Genomic DNA, 12,840 nt, shown 5'->3' with positions numbered 1-12,840 from the left:
GACATCTTAGGTCTCCATGGCAACGATAAACATGTCCCATCATAAGATTTATGGATATCTAGTAGTGCTGGGTAATTATTTGAGTTTCAAGTAGCGATTTTAGCTTCCCATGATGAAGACAAAATGACTTAAAATAAATGATTACTGTGCCACATGTGCACTCGTCTTGTCATGTGTAGTAAATGAAGCCCACCCTCCCTTCCTCTCTTTACAGCCTGTGCGCACAGAGTTGTATCTAAATGCACTAAATATTCATATTTTTGGTTAACAGTGAATCAAACCGTTTAATTTTCTTGTCATATGTTACATGCAGTTCACTCTAAAGCCACTGAGTGAGCTTTAATACTCTGTGATGTAAAGAGAAGTCAGTCTCTTTTTCTCTCTTTTATTGTGACCTGGATCTACAGATTTACTTGGCAGAGACGGCTTTGCTCAAAAGATGCTCCCTGGGTTAGCTAAGCTTTGACTTTCCAGGGAGAACATAGCTAGAAACCTCCATATTGGATAGACACATTTATGACGATGTCAATAAAATTAGTTCAAAAGCAATTGATGCAAAGTAGCATGAATCTGAATATAAGGGTGCAGCAAGCTTTATGCTATAAAGGAGGAGGCTGGGGTGGAGGAGGTGAAGCTTTGCCAGCAGCTGCAGCGCGGTGATTAGTGAGAAGTACGGCAGATTTAAACACACCACCTGTTGAGATAAAGTGCTGTGATTGGCTGTCGAAGCTGGATGGTGATGATAGAGATCAGCCGGCTGTCAGCAGATCATGGCTGGGTGTATGAATACCATGTCCTGCATGAACTAAAGCTGAGCTTCATTTATTTAACCATTAAGAGTTTCTTTAAAGGGTTAAAAATCACCATAATACAATTAAAATTTGATATATGTGTTTTCAGACTGAAGTTATTTTAAAAGACTGACTGTTTAGAGTGGAAAACTACATATGGACAAATGCATTAGGATATTAAAGGCCTTTAAACGTCACATTTTTACTTATTTTTTTAAATCATAATTATTATTATTATCACTGTTATTAATATTATTTGTTTTTGATTTTTAGGCCCTGAAATGGGTCAGTGATGGGCAGCGACACAAATTTTAATGCATTGTTGTTGTGTTTTTGTTTGTTTGTTTTTTGTAGTGTCAGACAAAAAAAAAAAAAGAAAAAAACTCAAACTAGAAGACTTAACTACTTTTTGCCAGCTTACTAAAATCAACTGTAAATATATTATATATTGTTTCCACTTTAAATTGGTCAAATTTTTATAACTACTACAGCCTGAAAAACAAATCTCAAATTTTAATTATATTTTAATTTTAACCTTTTAAATGCCAGTATGTTAACACAACTCCACTTTTTTAATAGGTTAAAATAAAAAAAAAACTCATCAAGTCAAAAATCCCATCATTTCAGTAGCAAGGCATCCTTACAAAAAAACAGCAAAAAGTGTGAAATGTTGCAGGACAGTCTGAATGGGGAAAAAGTAGTGCCATCAGGTGGTTAAATACAAAAATAAAAAATTGAAAGCTAGTAGCCCAAAATGAAATCTTAATGTAAAGGAATGCATCAGTTTATTTAACATAAATATGTGATCAAAAATGGCATTTTCAGGGGTTTTCAATGAGACATTTTTTGTCCTTAGGAACAAATGTGTTGGTTTTTGTGTAGCTTAGCCATTTAAGGAACTGAGATGACAATTCTAAAAAGTGTTTTAAAACGCATATCCTCTGGCTAATTTAGGTTATATTCATTCAGCATACTTTATTACCTGTCTTGTGAATCTGTCCTTATGAAATCTAGCAAACAAAGACATCTAAGCACTTGAATATATGGCTCTGATGTGGGTAAAACTTGTGAGTTAATAATGTATGAAAGGATGGGAGATTAAAAACACAGACGTCCTCTGTGATTATTACAAATGACCAGACATGCACGATAATCCCATGTGAAGAGGGCTTATGACTTTTCTGATCTATTCACCTTTCAGAGTGATTTCTCTTCAACGTGCCGCTCCCTTGCCCTCGTATCGTGACTGGTTCACTGACAGTACAAAGGTGTAATGTTAATGTGGATCTGTGTCAGTCTGTAGCCCAGAGCACAGGCTTATTGATCCTGTTGGACTGGATGCAAATTAAAGTGACACAGACCTTTTCACGGTTATTGATCGGTTGACGGAATTAATAGTGTGGAGTTTAATACAAGCTTCAGCGTTCTGCTGCAGCTGCATGTCGGTGTTTATATCCTCTCATGGATGTTTGTGTTATAACTGTTCATGTCCTCGTCTGATGACAGAGGAGGTGAATGTCCTCGTTCATGTTCAGTCTTTAGGTCAAACAATACTCTCACTGTGTAAAACATCGCCCAACTATTCTCATTCAGTGAGTATGTGAGCGTGGGGAGAAAGGCCCGTCATTGTTGAGAGTCAGAGGCACGGCATGAGAAAGCAGCTTTGGAGTTTTCTATGAATGAATGAATAAAAAACGAGTAAACAGGCATGTGATATCAGATATTTACTAAACCACAGTAACCAGAGCGAGAACCTTCTAAATATGCTGCAAAAACAAAACAAATTTTTGATTTCTTACTAAGGAGTCAGCTGAGATTTCAGATATTTCTTATGTAAAAATGGCTAATAAAACCACTTCAAGTAAAGATCTAGAGCAACAAGGAGTTATGAATGATGATTTAACTTGAACCTTTGAGGTCGGGGGGTAAACGAAGTAAAGATGGTGTAACATGTCAGGGCCCTGCTCCTCTCCTGGAGGTGTAAGGTGAGAAGAGTGACCTGTTTTCGTATAAAAATATCAGGTCGTTGGAGCAGCGGTGTGGTAAAGGCAGGAGGTCAAGGTTCAGCAGCGTTATATGCACGCACATAAACCCGGACTCAGGTCCTTTTGCTGCACCTACAAAGAGATTATTATGCATAAATAAACTCAAGTGGGAGTAAAAAGTATTTTTTAGCATGAAGAACCAAAACAGAATGTTTCATGTCTGAAAATGTTGAAAAATGTGACTTTATGGACGATAGGAGCGTTACATTTGGCCTCCAGTTTCAATTGTACTGTATTAGATGTAGAAATAAATTAAATCTTTTTATATTTTAAGCTGTGAGGACTGCTAAGGACCAAACTGTAGGATATGTAACAGTAACTAAGTTTGTTTTCATCTGTTTAGACCCAGGTTATGCAAATTCCTCCACCAGGGGACTCTCATTTAAAACAACAAAATAAGACAAGTCAAGATGTGCTGCTCAGCTCCACCCACCTCTCTTGTTTACTTCCTCCAAACAATAAACAACTGTTTTGGTTTCACTGATAAATTTCACATAATGAGGGAGAAAAGCGATTAAAAGTAGCCCTCCTGGTTTGTGTTGCAAGCTGCATGCAAAGCTCTCTGCAAATGTTTGCAGAGATGCAATGCTAACAGTGTTATATACTAAACCACAATATGATTAGCATAATAAATCAAAGTTAGGTGCGATGACACCATGCCATACACTCTATGTTGTGTGAAGAGGACATATAGTTTGCAGTTCCTGTGTCATTATACTTTTCTTCAAATTAAAGCGCTAAGTTAACTTTTCCCATAGAAATATGAGTGAGATTGATTCAGTAAAGACTTGAAAATATTTGTCATATCATAGATACCAATTTGCTCCTATTTTCTATGCCAAAATATGACTTTTAAAAAGATGCAGGTCTAATTTTCCCTCTAATAGATGAGACTAGTCCATTAGTTAAGTTGTTCCTGGAGAAAGAGAAACGTTGCAGCAGGTGTTCTTGAAGCATGCAGTAAAAGTCAGGATATGTTTTCAGACTGGGTGAAGGCATTTAGGAAAAGGTCGCATGGAGACAGGTTACACCTTAAAGGAGCTGCTGCACACAGTCACATGTCCACCAGCAGGAGGAGACACATTGACAGTATTATTTACTAGTATTAATTACCAGATTGAGTAAATGAACCAGGATTAGAGTGATATTTCTGACTGATGGATACTATTTTCACTATGGAAGGGGACTCTATATATGCATGGAGTGAGAGTCTGGTAGAGGATGCTAACGCTCTGTGGATCACAATTTACTCTTTTTCACTTTTATTAATCCAGAGTATCGCAGCTTAATTTGGACTTTTTCCTGATTGTTTTATTGACTTTACAGTAGTTGACTTGAGGAAAATAGAGTTTAAGCTTTAAAGAGTTTAGAATTACTCACCTAGGAACAGTGCTACTACTACTACTACTAAGCAGGTGGCAAAAGGGGTTTGATTCCCATTTGATTTCCATGTAATACCCTCATGACTACTCAGGGGTTGGCAGTGTCCTGGCATGAATTTTATTATTTCAACTCCAGGGATTCCCAGATAGTTGGGATGACCATCCTGTATGCTCTATACAACTTTTTTTTTCTGTTTCTGCTATTTTAAAAATAGTCATCAGCAGCATATTGTATGAAGACACTCTAATAACATCACTTGCCTTCTGAAATGAGTACATGATGATAATATCAGCAAACCATGCAAAGCAGATGGAAAGCAGATTCCTTCTCTGTCATCAGGCTGATCCATCCTGCAAAGCTCCAATTTGAAACAATTGTGCCCAGTCTGAGAACAGACCTGACCAATCAGCAGCATCAGCAAGTTTTATCCAGCTGCACCATTCATAAAATATGACATTGCCTTACTGTCAAGCTCAGGTTACTAACGGAGCAGCCCATGCCTATTACTGTTGTCTGATTGGCCCATAATGGATGTGACAGACAAAACATTCATTCAATCGCCTTCAGAGAATTTTTGAAAAGTTCTGCCCTTTCCAAACACTTTGTATTAGAGGTTTCCCAGATGAAGGTGAGATATATTCAATTTAATGGATATATAAAGTAAGCTATCTGGCATGTCAGGATAAATATCAGCAGTAAGAAGCTGCAGGAAAATTGTCTAATGATAGCATATGAAGATTTATGTTTGACATGAGACATAACTCCTAAATCTGTGCCTTTGAGGGAGGGACATACCAGAGGATGTCTCTCTTGTGTGTGGAGATGGTGATGCATTTTTTTTTTAAGCAAAAATAAATGAACAAATGGTACTTGGGTGACTGTTACTATATCTGGATGGCCTGCCTTATGTCAGGAAACTCACCCAAGGTGGTGTTAAGTACCAGGTATGACATTTAATGGAAAATATGGTCAGGAAATATACTTGGGTGACTATTACTATAGCAACAGCATATGAGTTTGTCAAGAAACTTGTCCGAGTTGGTGCTAAACATCAGGTATGATATTTAAAGGAAAAATATATGGTCAGCAAATATACTTGGGTGACTGTTACTATAGCAACAGAATATAAGTATATCAAGAAACTTGTCCGAGTTGGCGCTAAACATCAGGTATGATGTTTAAAGGAAAAATAAATGGTCAGCAAACATACTTGGGTGACTATTAATATAGCAACAGTAAATTAGTATGTCAGGAAACTTGCCCAAGATGGTGCTGAATACCAGGTGTGATATTTACTGAAAAAATAAATGGTCAGCAAATATACTTGGGTGCCTGTTACTGTGAGGCTAGGTATGATATTCAATGGAAGAAAAATTGAGTCGAGTTGGCTCTAGTTGAACTGTTTTCACATAACAGAGCATCTCAAACACATGCTAACGGATACCTTAAAATGTTAACTTTACCATTTTCGTTGAAATCAGACAATGTATCTGAGCCTGTCATGGTCGTCGTTTTGGTAGAGTACTGTGTTCTTTGGACAGGGATGCCATTGAGGGATAAAAGACTTGCTCATGACTTACCAAGAACCTCTCACTCTTGAGTTCTCATGTGTTCCTTGCAATAGGCAAACGGCCTATTAGCTCAAATTATCAACACTGAGAGGCTGGACATCTCTCCATACTTAGTGTGTCTGTCACGCCCCCTCCCCCCCTCCTGTTTTGGCCTACTGCCCTATACAGACCACCATCTCTCTGCTCTCTACATGCATAGCTCTGCTGGTGGGTGTAAAAATAGTCTGGGTGGGGGGAGCGGGGAGGGGGTGTGGGTCAATGGTCAGAGCTTGCACTGTGCTGGTAACAAGACACAACTCTGGTGAAGTGGTGTGACAGAGAGCGGAGCTCTGGGGCTGAAGAAGAGTGAGGACTGAGGGGATCGGCCCCCTGGATGGTAGCCTGTAAGGATTTTTAGGGGGGAGGGTAGTGAGCCACAGTGGATTACAGTGATTAGAGATCCTTTACATTCTGATGGGATAGACTTGCAAACCTTGCATCATGGGAAATGCTGCCATGTGTAAGGTGTGTGGCTCGGACAAGGGCCTGAGGACGACGGCGAGTCTGTCTAACCTGGAGCAGAACGCCTGGCCCGACTATTACTGCGAAGAGCATTTTCCTGGACAGCCTACATTGATGCTGGTAAGAGATTATGCATGCACGCAGGTGCAGGAGAAGATTTGTTTCTGCAGATGAGAGGGTTAACTGTAGGGCTATCATTCGTTGTGATGAGGTTAAGTCCAAAATGACTGAACTGTTGTGATCTGTTGTTGAGCCAGAGTGGCAGTGCAGCAGCTGGAAACCACCCATTGTAGTGTCTCCCTGCTCTCACAGAGATGTAAAATAAGTCCACCACTTTTCTTTGATGTCTAATTTTAGTTTAAGAAACTCAGTGGACAAGCCACAACTGATTCAGATATTTTACTGTTATTTATTATCCGTAGTAAGTTCTTTTTTCCAAACTTAAGCTATTGTTGTAACTTTTTGATCTAGAAGTTCCTTTCTTCTTTCAAACTAAAAGTATCTGTCCGTAAATTTCAGCAGCTGAATGATCTGAGGTGGTGTTCCCATTTGCGGCATGGGTGTTGCAGTCTGCAGCTGAAGGAGATGCTCCAAGAGATCAGTGTAATCAGGTTGATTTTGCCTGCCAATTATAAAGAAAAAGCACAGCTAAGAGATCAAACCTCTTGCTAACTTTAGCTTATGTCCAGAAAAGTGTAAATGGTGTGACATTAAAAAGGATCCAAGGGGGCGTGAGTCATTTTGTACATGCACTCCTGCATATTTTTTAATGTATAACTGTTTTCAACAGTGTATTTGACAGATAAAGCTCTTTGAAGCTGCTGTAAAACTACAGTGAAAACCATGATAAAAACATTCAGTTGTGTGAGGCATGTAACAGGAAGTGCAAGCCTCACTTTGAAACCCTAAGCTCTTTTTATTTTAGTGTCCAGCTGAATGACAGCACCTTGTTTCATCAAATGACAAGCTGCCACACTCCCATGCAAAGCCGGACACCTTCACATGTACCTGATTCATTCCTGTTTCTAATGACAGCATGTTAAAAGAGCCCTGGACTTAAAAGATTGGAGTGTTAGAGCTTTTTGCAGAGCTACTGTGAGGGAAGCAGGGTGCAGTGTTGCTACCTCTCCTCTCCCTTTAAAGGCCGGTGTGACATTTTTGTTCCTAAAGCGTCTGTGCACAGCAGCATGTGGACTCTGGTGGCTAATTTGAAAAGAGATGTAATGACTTTAGCAGCATGCCGCCGCTACTGTGAGGCTGCTGGGAATATGAGGGAGGAAATCACAAATGAGTTCTGCTGTTAAATGTTAATGAGCAGCTTTTTGATGGAGCAATATCATAAAATTGTGTGAGCTCTGTGACAGTATTTGGTTTGTTTCAGAATGAGGTTTGTTTTTCTTAAATACCATTATTTTTGTTAAAGAATCTCTGAATTACAAAGCCATTTGACCTGCAAAGTTTCAATAAAGTGATTCTGGTCTGTTTGTGCTTGTGTGAAAGCTGTAAATGTATCCCTGGTGCAAACCAAACAACAGCACCACAACTGCCTGGAGAAGTGGGTCTAGAAGTGCTGTTTTTAGATTTCTGCTGCGATTTCTAACCCATCTAACATGTGCTGAAGACCACAGGAAGACCTAACAGATCTTTGGAAACAGTTTGGGTGGATGTTTACTATTGTGTAGCATCTCCTCTTCTTCTAACAACAATCTAAAGGTCTGGACTGCAGGCAGGCCAGTTCAGGACCTGGACTCTTCTACTGGAAAGCCAAGCTGTTGTGATGGGTGTGGTATGTGGTTTAGCATTGTCGTGTTGAAATAGTCAATACTAATGCAACCTTCTACCATCAGAGATGCAGGCTTTTTAACTGTGAATTATACATTTTGATTCATTTGACCACAGAACAGTTTTCCACGTTGTCTCAGTCCATTTTAAATGAACTTTTGCTAAGAGAAGAGGGCAGTGTTTCTGGATTCTGTTCACATATGGCTTCTTCTTTGCATGATCCAGCTTGACAGACAGTGATTTCTAGAAGGGTTCCTGAGCCCATGTAGTAATATCTGGTAAGGAATCATGCCTGTTTTTGATGCAGTGGCCCCTGAGGGCCCCAAGATTAACCTTCAACCTTTTTTACACTGAGAAACATTTTTATGAAATTGTTCCACAATTTTTTTGACACTGTTTTCACAGATTAATGAACCTCTGCCCATCTTTCTTTCTGAGACTCTGCCTCTCTAAAATGCTCCTTTTATACCCAGTCATTTCACTGACATGTTGCCAGTTAACCTAATTAGTTGCAAAATGCTCCTCCAGCTGTCCCTGCTTTTTTGAGAACGTAATGCTGCCCCCATTATGTGGACTCATTTCAAAATGACAGGTAGACTGACCTCTCTGGTATCATATGGCGTTTTTAAAGAGGTTGTATCTGAACTATATAGGAAAGGTCATTGCAACTGCTTTAAACTGTAATTTATCAACCAGGGATTGGATTTGTGTTTGTACATATATCTGAAATTATCTTAACCATGTATTATTTTTTCTTATTCTGCCTTTTATTGCATTACTGCAGGGCACCCCTGAAAAGAGACTTTGGTCTCTGGGGGTTCTCCCTGCTTTAAAGAATAAATTAAAATAAAATAATGCTGCTTCCATGAAGTTCAAAAAGAGCTAACTGGTAAAATGTCTTGGTTTCAACATCTGATATGTGGTTTATGCTCCATTATAAGATTTGACAATCATTGCATTCTATTTTTATTTACATTTTTCAGAGTGTCTCAACTTTTATGGAACTAGAATTGTAGTGTTGTGTTCATTTTGACATTATAACGTGTCTTTGGAGCAGCCACAGCCACGCTGGAGTTGACTTGTCTTTGTTTACTTTTCCCTGCAAGAGATTCTGACCAATCAGAGAGCAGTCATCTTGTGCATCACACATTTTGATCTGTATGTAAATGTACCCATGTGAGCAAGACCAAACTCAAGATATTCACCCAACAATGGACAAACTGTTCCATGATTCAGACCAGAACAATCGAACTTTAGGTGTAAAAACGCCCCAGACTGTTGAATAACGTGATAATGAGATGAACTGGGATGAATACATAACAGTTAAAGAGCACCATCCAGAATACTGGATCTGATCTTTAGTCAATTAAACCTCATCACCATCAAAAACTTTTCACTACAAAACAGACTTTGAAAAGTCATAAATGTCGCATGTTTTGCCTGATGTATGTTGGTGGCGTGCACAGGAGGGTCCAGACGGCTCTAATTGGTCCGTGTGTAGGAGGAGGTGGTGGACGGTCCTCCTGCAGTGACCCCATGCAGCTGAGCTTCTGGTATCTGATGGATGAAAGAGAGAAGGATGAGAGGATGAACATGAGGAGAAAAGTCTGTGATACTACAAAGAGATGGACTGCTTTTGTTGCAGCAATTATCACAGTCATATCCATCTTTTTCCTGCTGGTGCCCAGAGAAAATCTAGTTTTGCTAAAGATGAGCAAAGTTTGTTCATTTTTAAACTTTAAAGTGTTTTAAGGACTGAAGTTTACATTCTGATCTACATTTAAACTACTGGCTAAAATGAAATTGTAATACCAGCATATTAGGTATTGACAGAAAGCCAAGATTGTGCAGCGCTACTTTCTTACTTTAAAATTCAGTAGGAAGCCTTTATAAAGTCTTGTCAAAGGTAAACGGTTTAGCTTTATATCCGTTGTTTCTTATAAAACCAAACAAAAGGGTTTTGGTGCTTATATAATATTTCTTACGTAATGTTTATATATAGAAAGCCTACAGTATACTTATCTGTATTGGTGCAGCTTCATTAAACATCCAGCCTTATACATTATGTCTAAGTATATCAGGGACCAATGATCCTCCTCATCCACCTCTGTCTGATGCTATATGCTGATATCCCCACAGGGACTGCTCTGATTGGCTGGGAACAGCCTGAGGCCATTTTCAACTCTTCTTTCAAGGCTGGATTAAAGTATGCAGATCAGCTGGCATTGATCAGCATATTGATCGAGAGTCTGAAAACGAAAGGACGCTGAATGGGATGTCTATACAAATCTTCAGTATCTTCTGTTGTTCCAGTTCTGTCAGCTTTAGCTCTATGAACAGATGCCTCATATGGACTTGGCATGGATGTCTTAAGTCATTTCAGTGTTGGAGAACTCTTATTACCTCATGAACAACTAGTGAATCACTTATAGTTTATGAACTTCCAGGTCCGATTTTGTGCACGGTTCCTGGGCAGCCGTCTGTTGTGTGCTGCTCATTATTACTGCAGATCTTAAGGACAATGTTCTGAAAAGAAAAAGGAGCATACTCCATGGTGAGATCTGTTCATATGTCTGCAGTAGTGCTGCACGGTTAATCTAATTGCAATTGCAATGTTAGGCTGTGCAATTGCATATTCCCATAAAAGGCTGCAGTTATTTTTGCATTTAGTAGTACTTAAAGGGTTAACAAAAATATCCGCAGAAAGCTTTGTGAGTTTGCAATAGTGCCACTACTGCACTTTGTAGAGGTAGTCAAAGCAGTACAGTAAAAACCTAAGGTTTTGTATTTTTTATTCTACTTTATATTTGTATGTTTTGAGTTGAGAAATACACACCTCATAACTCTCATTATTCTTTGTATTGTTCTTGAATCACACTGATTCCTAGTCTGTTGTAACAGCTACTTAACACTGTGCTGCTGCTTCCTCATACCTCCTTTCCAGTCTTATTGCTGTTGTGAGCAGCGATGGTAGATTTTACTCCGGCTTGTCAAGCATTGACAAGTCAACTTGCATCTTCTTACACAAAAGTTCGAATACCTGACAGACTAAATCCCTGCTATTCATGTTAATGAAAGACTTTTAATTTGAATAAGACATATCAGGAAATGTAGTGTATTCAGCACAAGTCACACTAAAAAGATATTTTCTCCTTTTTCATCTTCTAAGGAGCCCTTGGGAAGCCTGCAATGAAAAGTATGTTTTTATTTATATACTCTTGGTAATTAGTGTCATTATTGAATCAAACTAAATGGAAAAAAATCAGACTGATATTTAAGAATTAAGTTTGTATCAAATAAAATAAAATACTGTGGGTGCCCTGCTCCTCCCTTAAAAATGTCCAAATGGTGTAGTCCAGAACTGCGAAATAATGCATGTGAACTTAAATTAACCATAGTAGGAATATAGCTCATACATCAGGATGTTATGGTTCAGAAATACATTTAAATGCACAGACATTTATATGTTATCTTCTTTCTCGGGGCCCAAAATCCCTAGCTACACCCCTGCTTCTAAGTATGTTCAGCTAGACAAATGCATAAAGTTAAGATAAAGATTTATATTATTTTAGCCTGAAAAGATGCATCCATAGTACATGAGCGATGAAATGTTAATTGAGTAAGTATGTCCACAAGTACTTGAGTATGTCTCATCTAGATCTAAAGAGTTTTATTTCACTTCATGCAGGCTTTTGTAGCTTTAACTGTTATGGCCTGCATTGATTGAAGTGCTGTTATGATCTCTAAACTGTGGAGTGTGTTCATGGATTAATCCATGAGGAGCTTTTGATATAACTCACACAGACAGAGTGGACAGTGAAGAGAGAGTGCTGTTGCTATAAACACAGATAGTGTTTTTTCTGTCCTGACAGCTAGGAATAGACTGCTCCTTCAATCAACATCACAAGGACACAGCTTCTGTTTATGAGGGTCTTATTCCTGTTTCTCTTGTGTCTGTTATAAACGGTTTGAATTCAGAGGACATTATGATAAGATACAATAAAGTTTGTTATGTGCACCGTAAAGACAGTTTACACCATGCAATGAAAGACTTACTCTGACAGTCTTTATTTTATAGAAAAAAAACCCCACAATGCAACAGACTATGCACTTGAAAGAGGGTTAGAAAAACAAATAGCAACAATTGTAGCAGAAAACAGGAAGTGATGCAACATACCAGATGCACCCAGGCCTCAAAGCTGGCCTAAATATCATAGTGTATAGTATTAGATTGCAGTGTTCCAAAATCAATAGATACTGCATTTTAATGCATATTCACCCCCACTCAGGTAAAAACCCAACTGCTGACTTTTATTGTGGAGGATTTGTCCGTAGTATCTTTGATTTAGCTCAGCTTTAGCAGCAGTAACAGCAAGTTTACATCACGTACAGACCCTACAGCCTGCTTCTTTGAATCATCGCAGGCCTAAAACAAGCAGATCATCAGTTTAAACAACAGTTGTTTAAGCAGTTGTAATACGAGTCGCTGCAGTGCTGGGCTAAAGACAGACTCATGGAGTCTCCGTGTAAAGGCCTACTTCATGTTGCTGAGATTACAGACATTTGGCTTGTAACCTGGCAGCTTTTTGGTGTCAGAGTGAAACATGCTGTTGACTGGACGACTGAGCTGCTGTCAGCCCCAGTTGTTATGCTAGAGAGTGTTGTGGGGACATTAGGTGAGTCCGGGACTGAGTGTCATCAAAGAGAATACGTCCATATTTATGTTCACTCTGTGGTTGAATCAAGCTGTGAACAAATAGAAGATAT

General features: G+C 38.8%; 1 protein-coding gene across 22 annotated transcripts in view; it reads left to right on the top strand.

Annotated features, from left to right (window-relative positions):
- Positions 1-12,840, top strand: part of ank2b (ankyrin 2b, neuronal) — a 277,742-nt gene that overhangs the window by 155,071 nt on the left and 109,831 nt on the right. For 16 of the 22 annotated variants that reach the window (XR_005991466.1, XR_005991465.1, XR_005991467.1 and 13 more), the window contains exon 1: positions 6,271-6,411. The exons of the other annotated variants lie outside the window; for them this stretch is intronic. Coding sequence is in view for 13 of the 16 variants with exons in the window: in XM_041779231.1 (XP_041635165.1) it covers positions 6,271-6,411 (141 nt within the window). In the remaining 3 variants the exon portion in view is untranslated. Of the gene's footprint in view, positions 1-6,270; positions 6,412-12,840 lie in introns of those variants that run through there. 22 annotated transcript variants of the gene reach the window in all.

Source organism: Cheilinus undulatus, linkage group 22 (genome assembly GCF_018320785.1).
Source record: "Cheilinus undulatus linkage group 22, ASM1832078v1, whole genome shotgun sequence".
Classification (NCBI taxonomy): domain Eukaryota; kingdom Metazoa; phylum Chordata; class Actinopteri; order Labriformes; family Labridae; genus Cheilinus; species Cheilinus undulatus.
The sequence above is the reverse complement of the archived record's forward strand: the minus strand, read 5'-3'. Positions and strand labels throughout refer to the sequence as shown.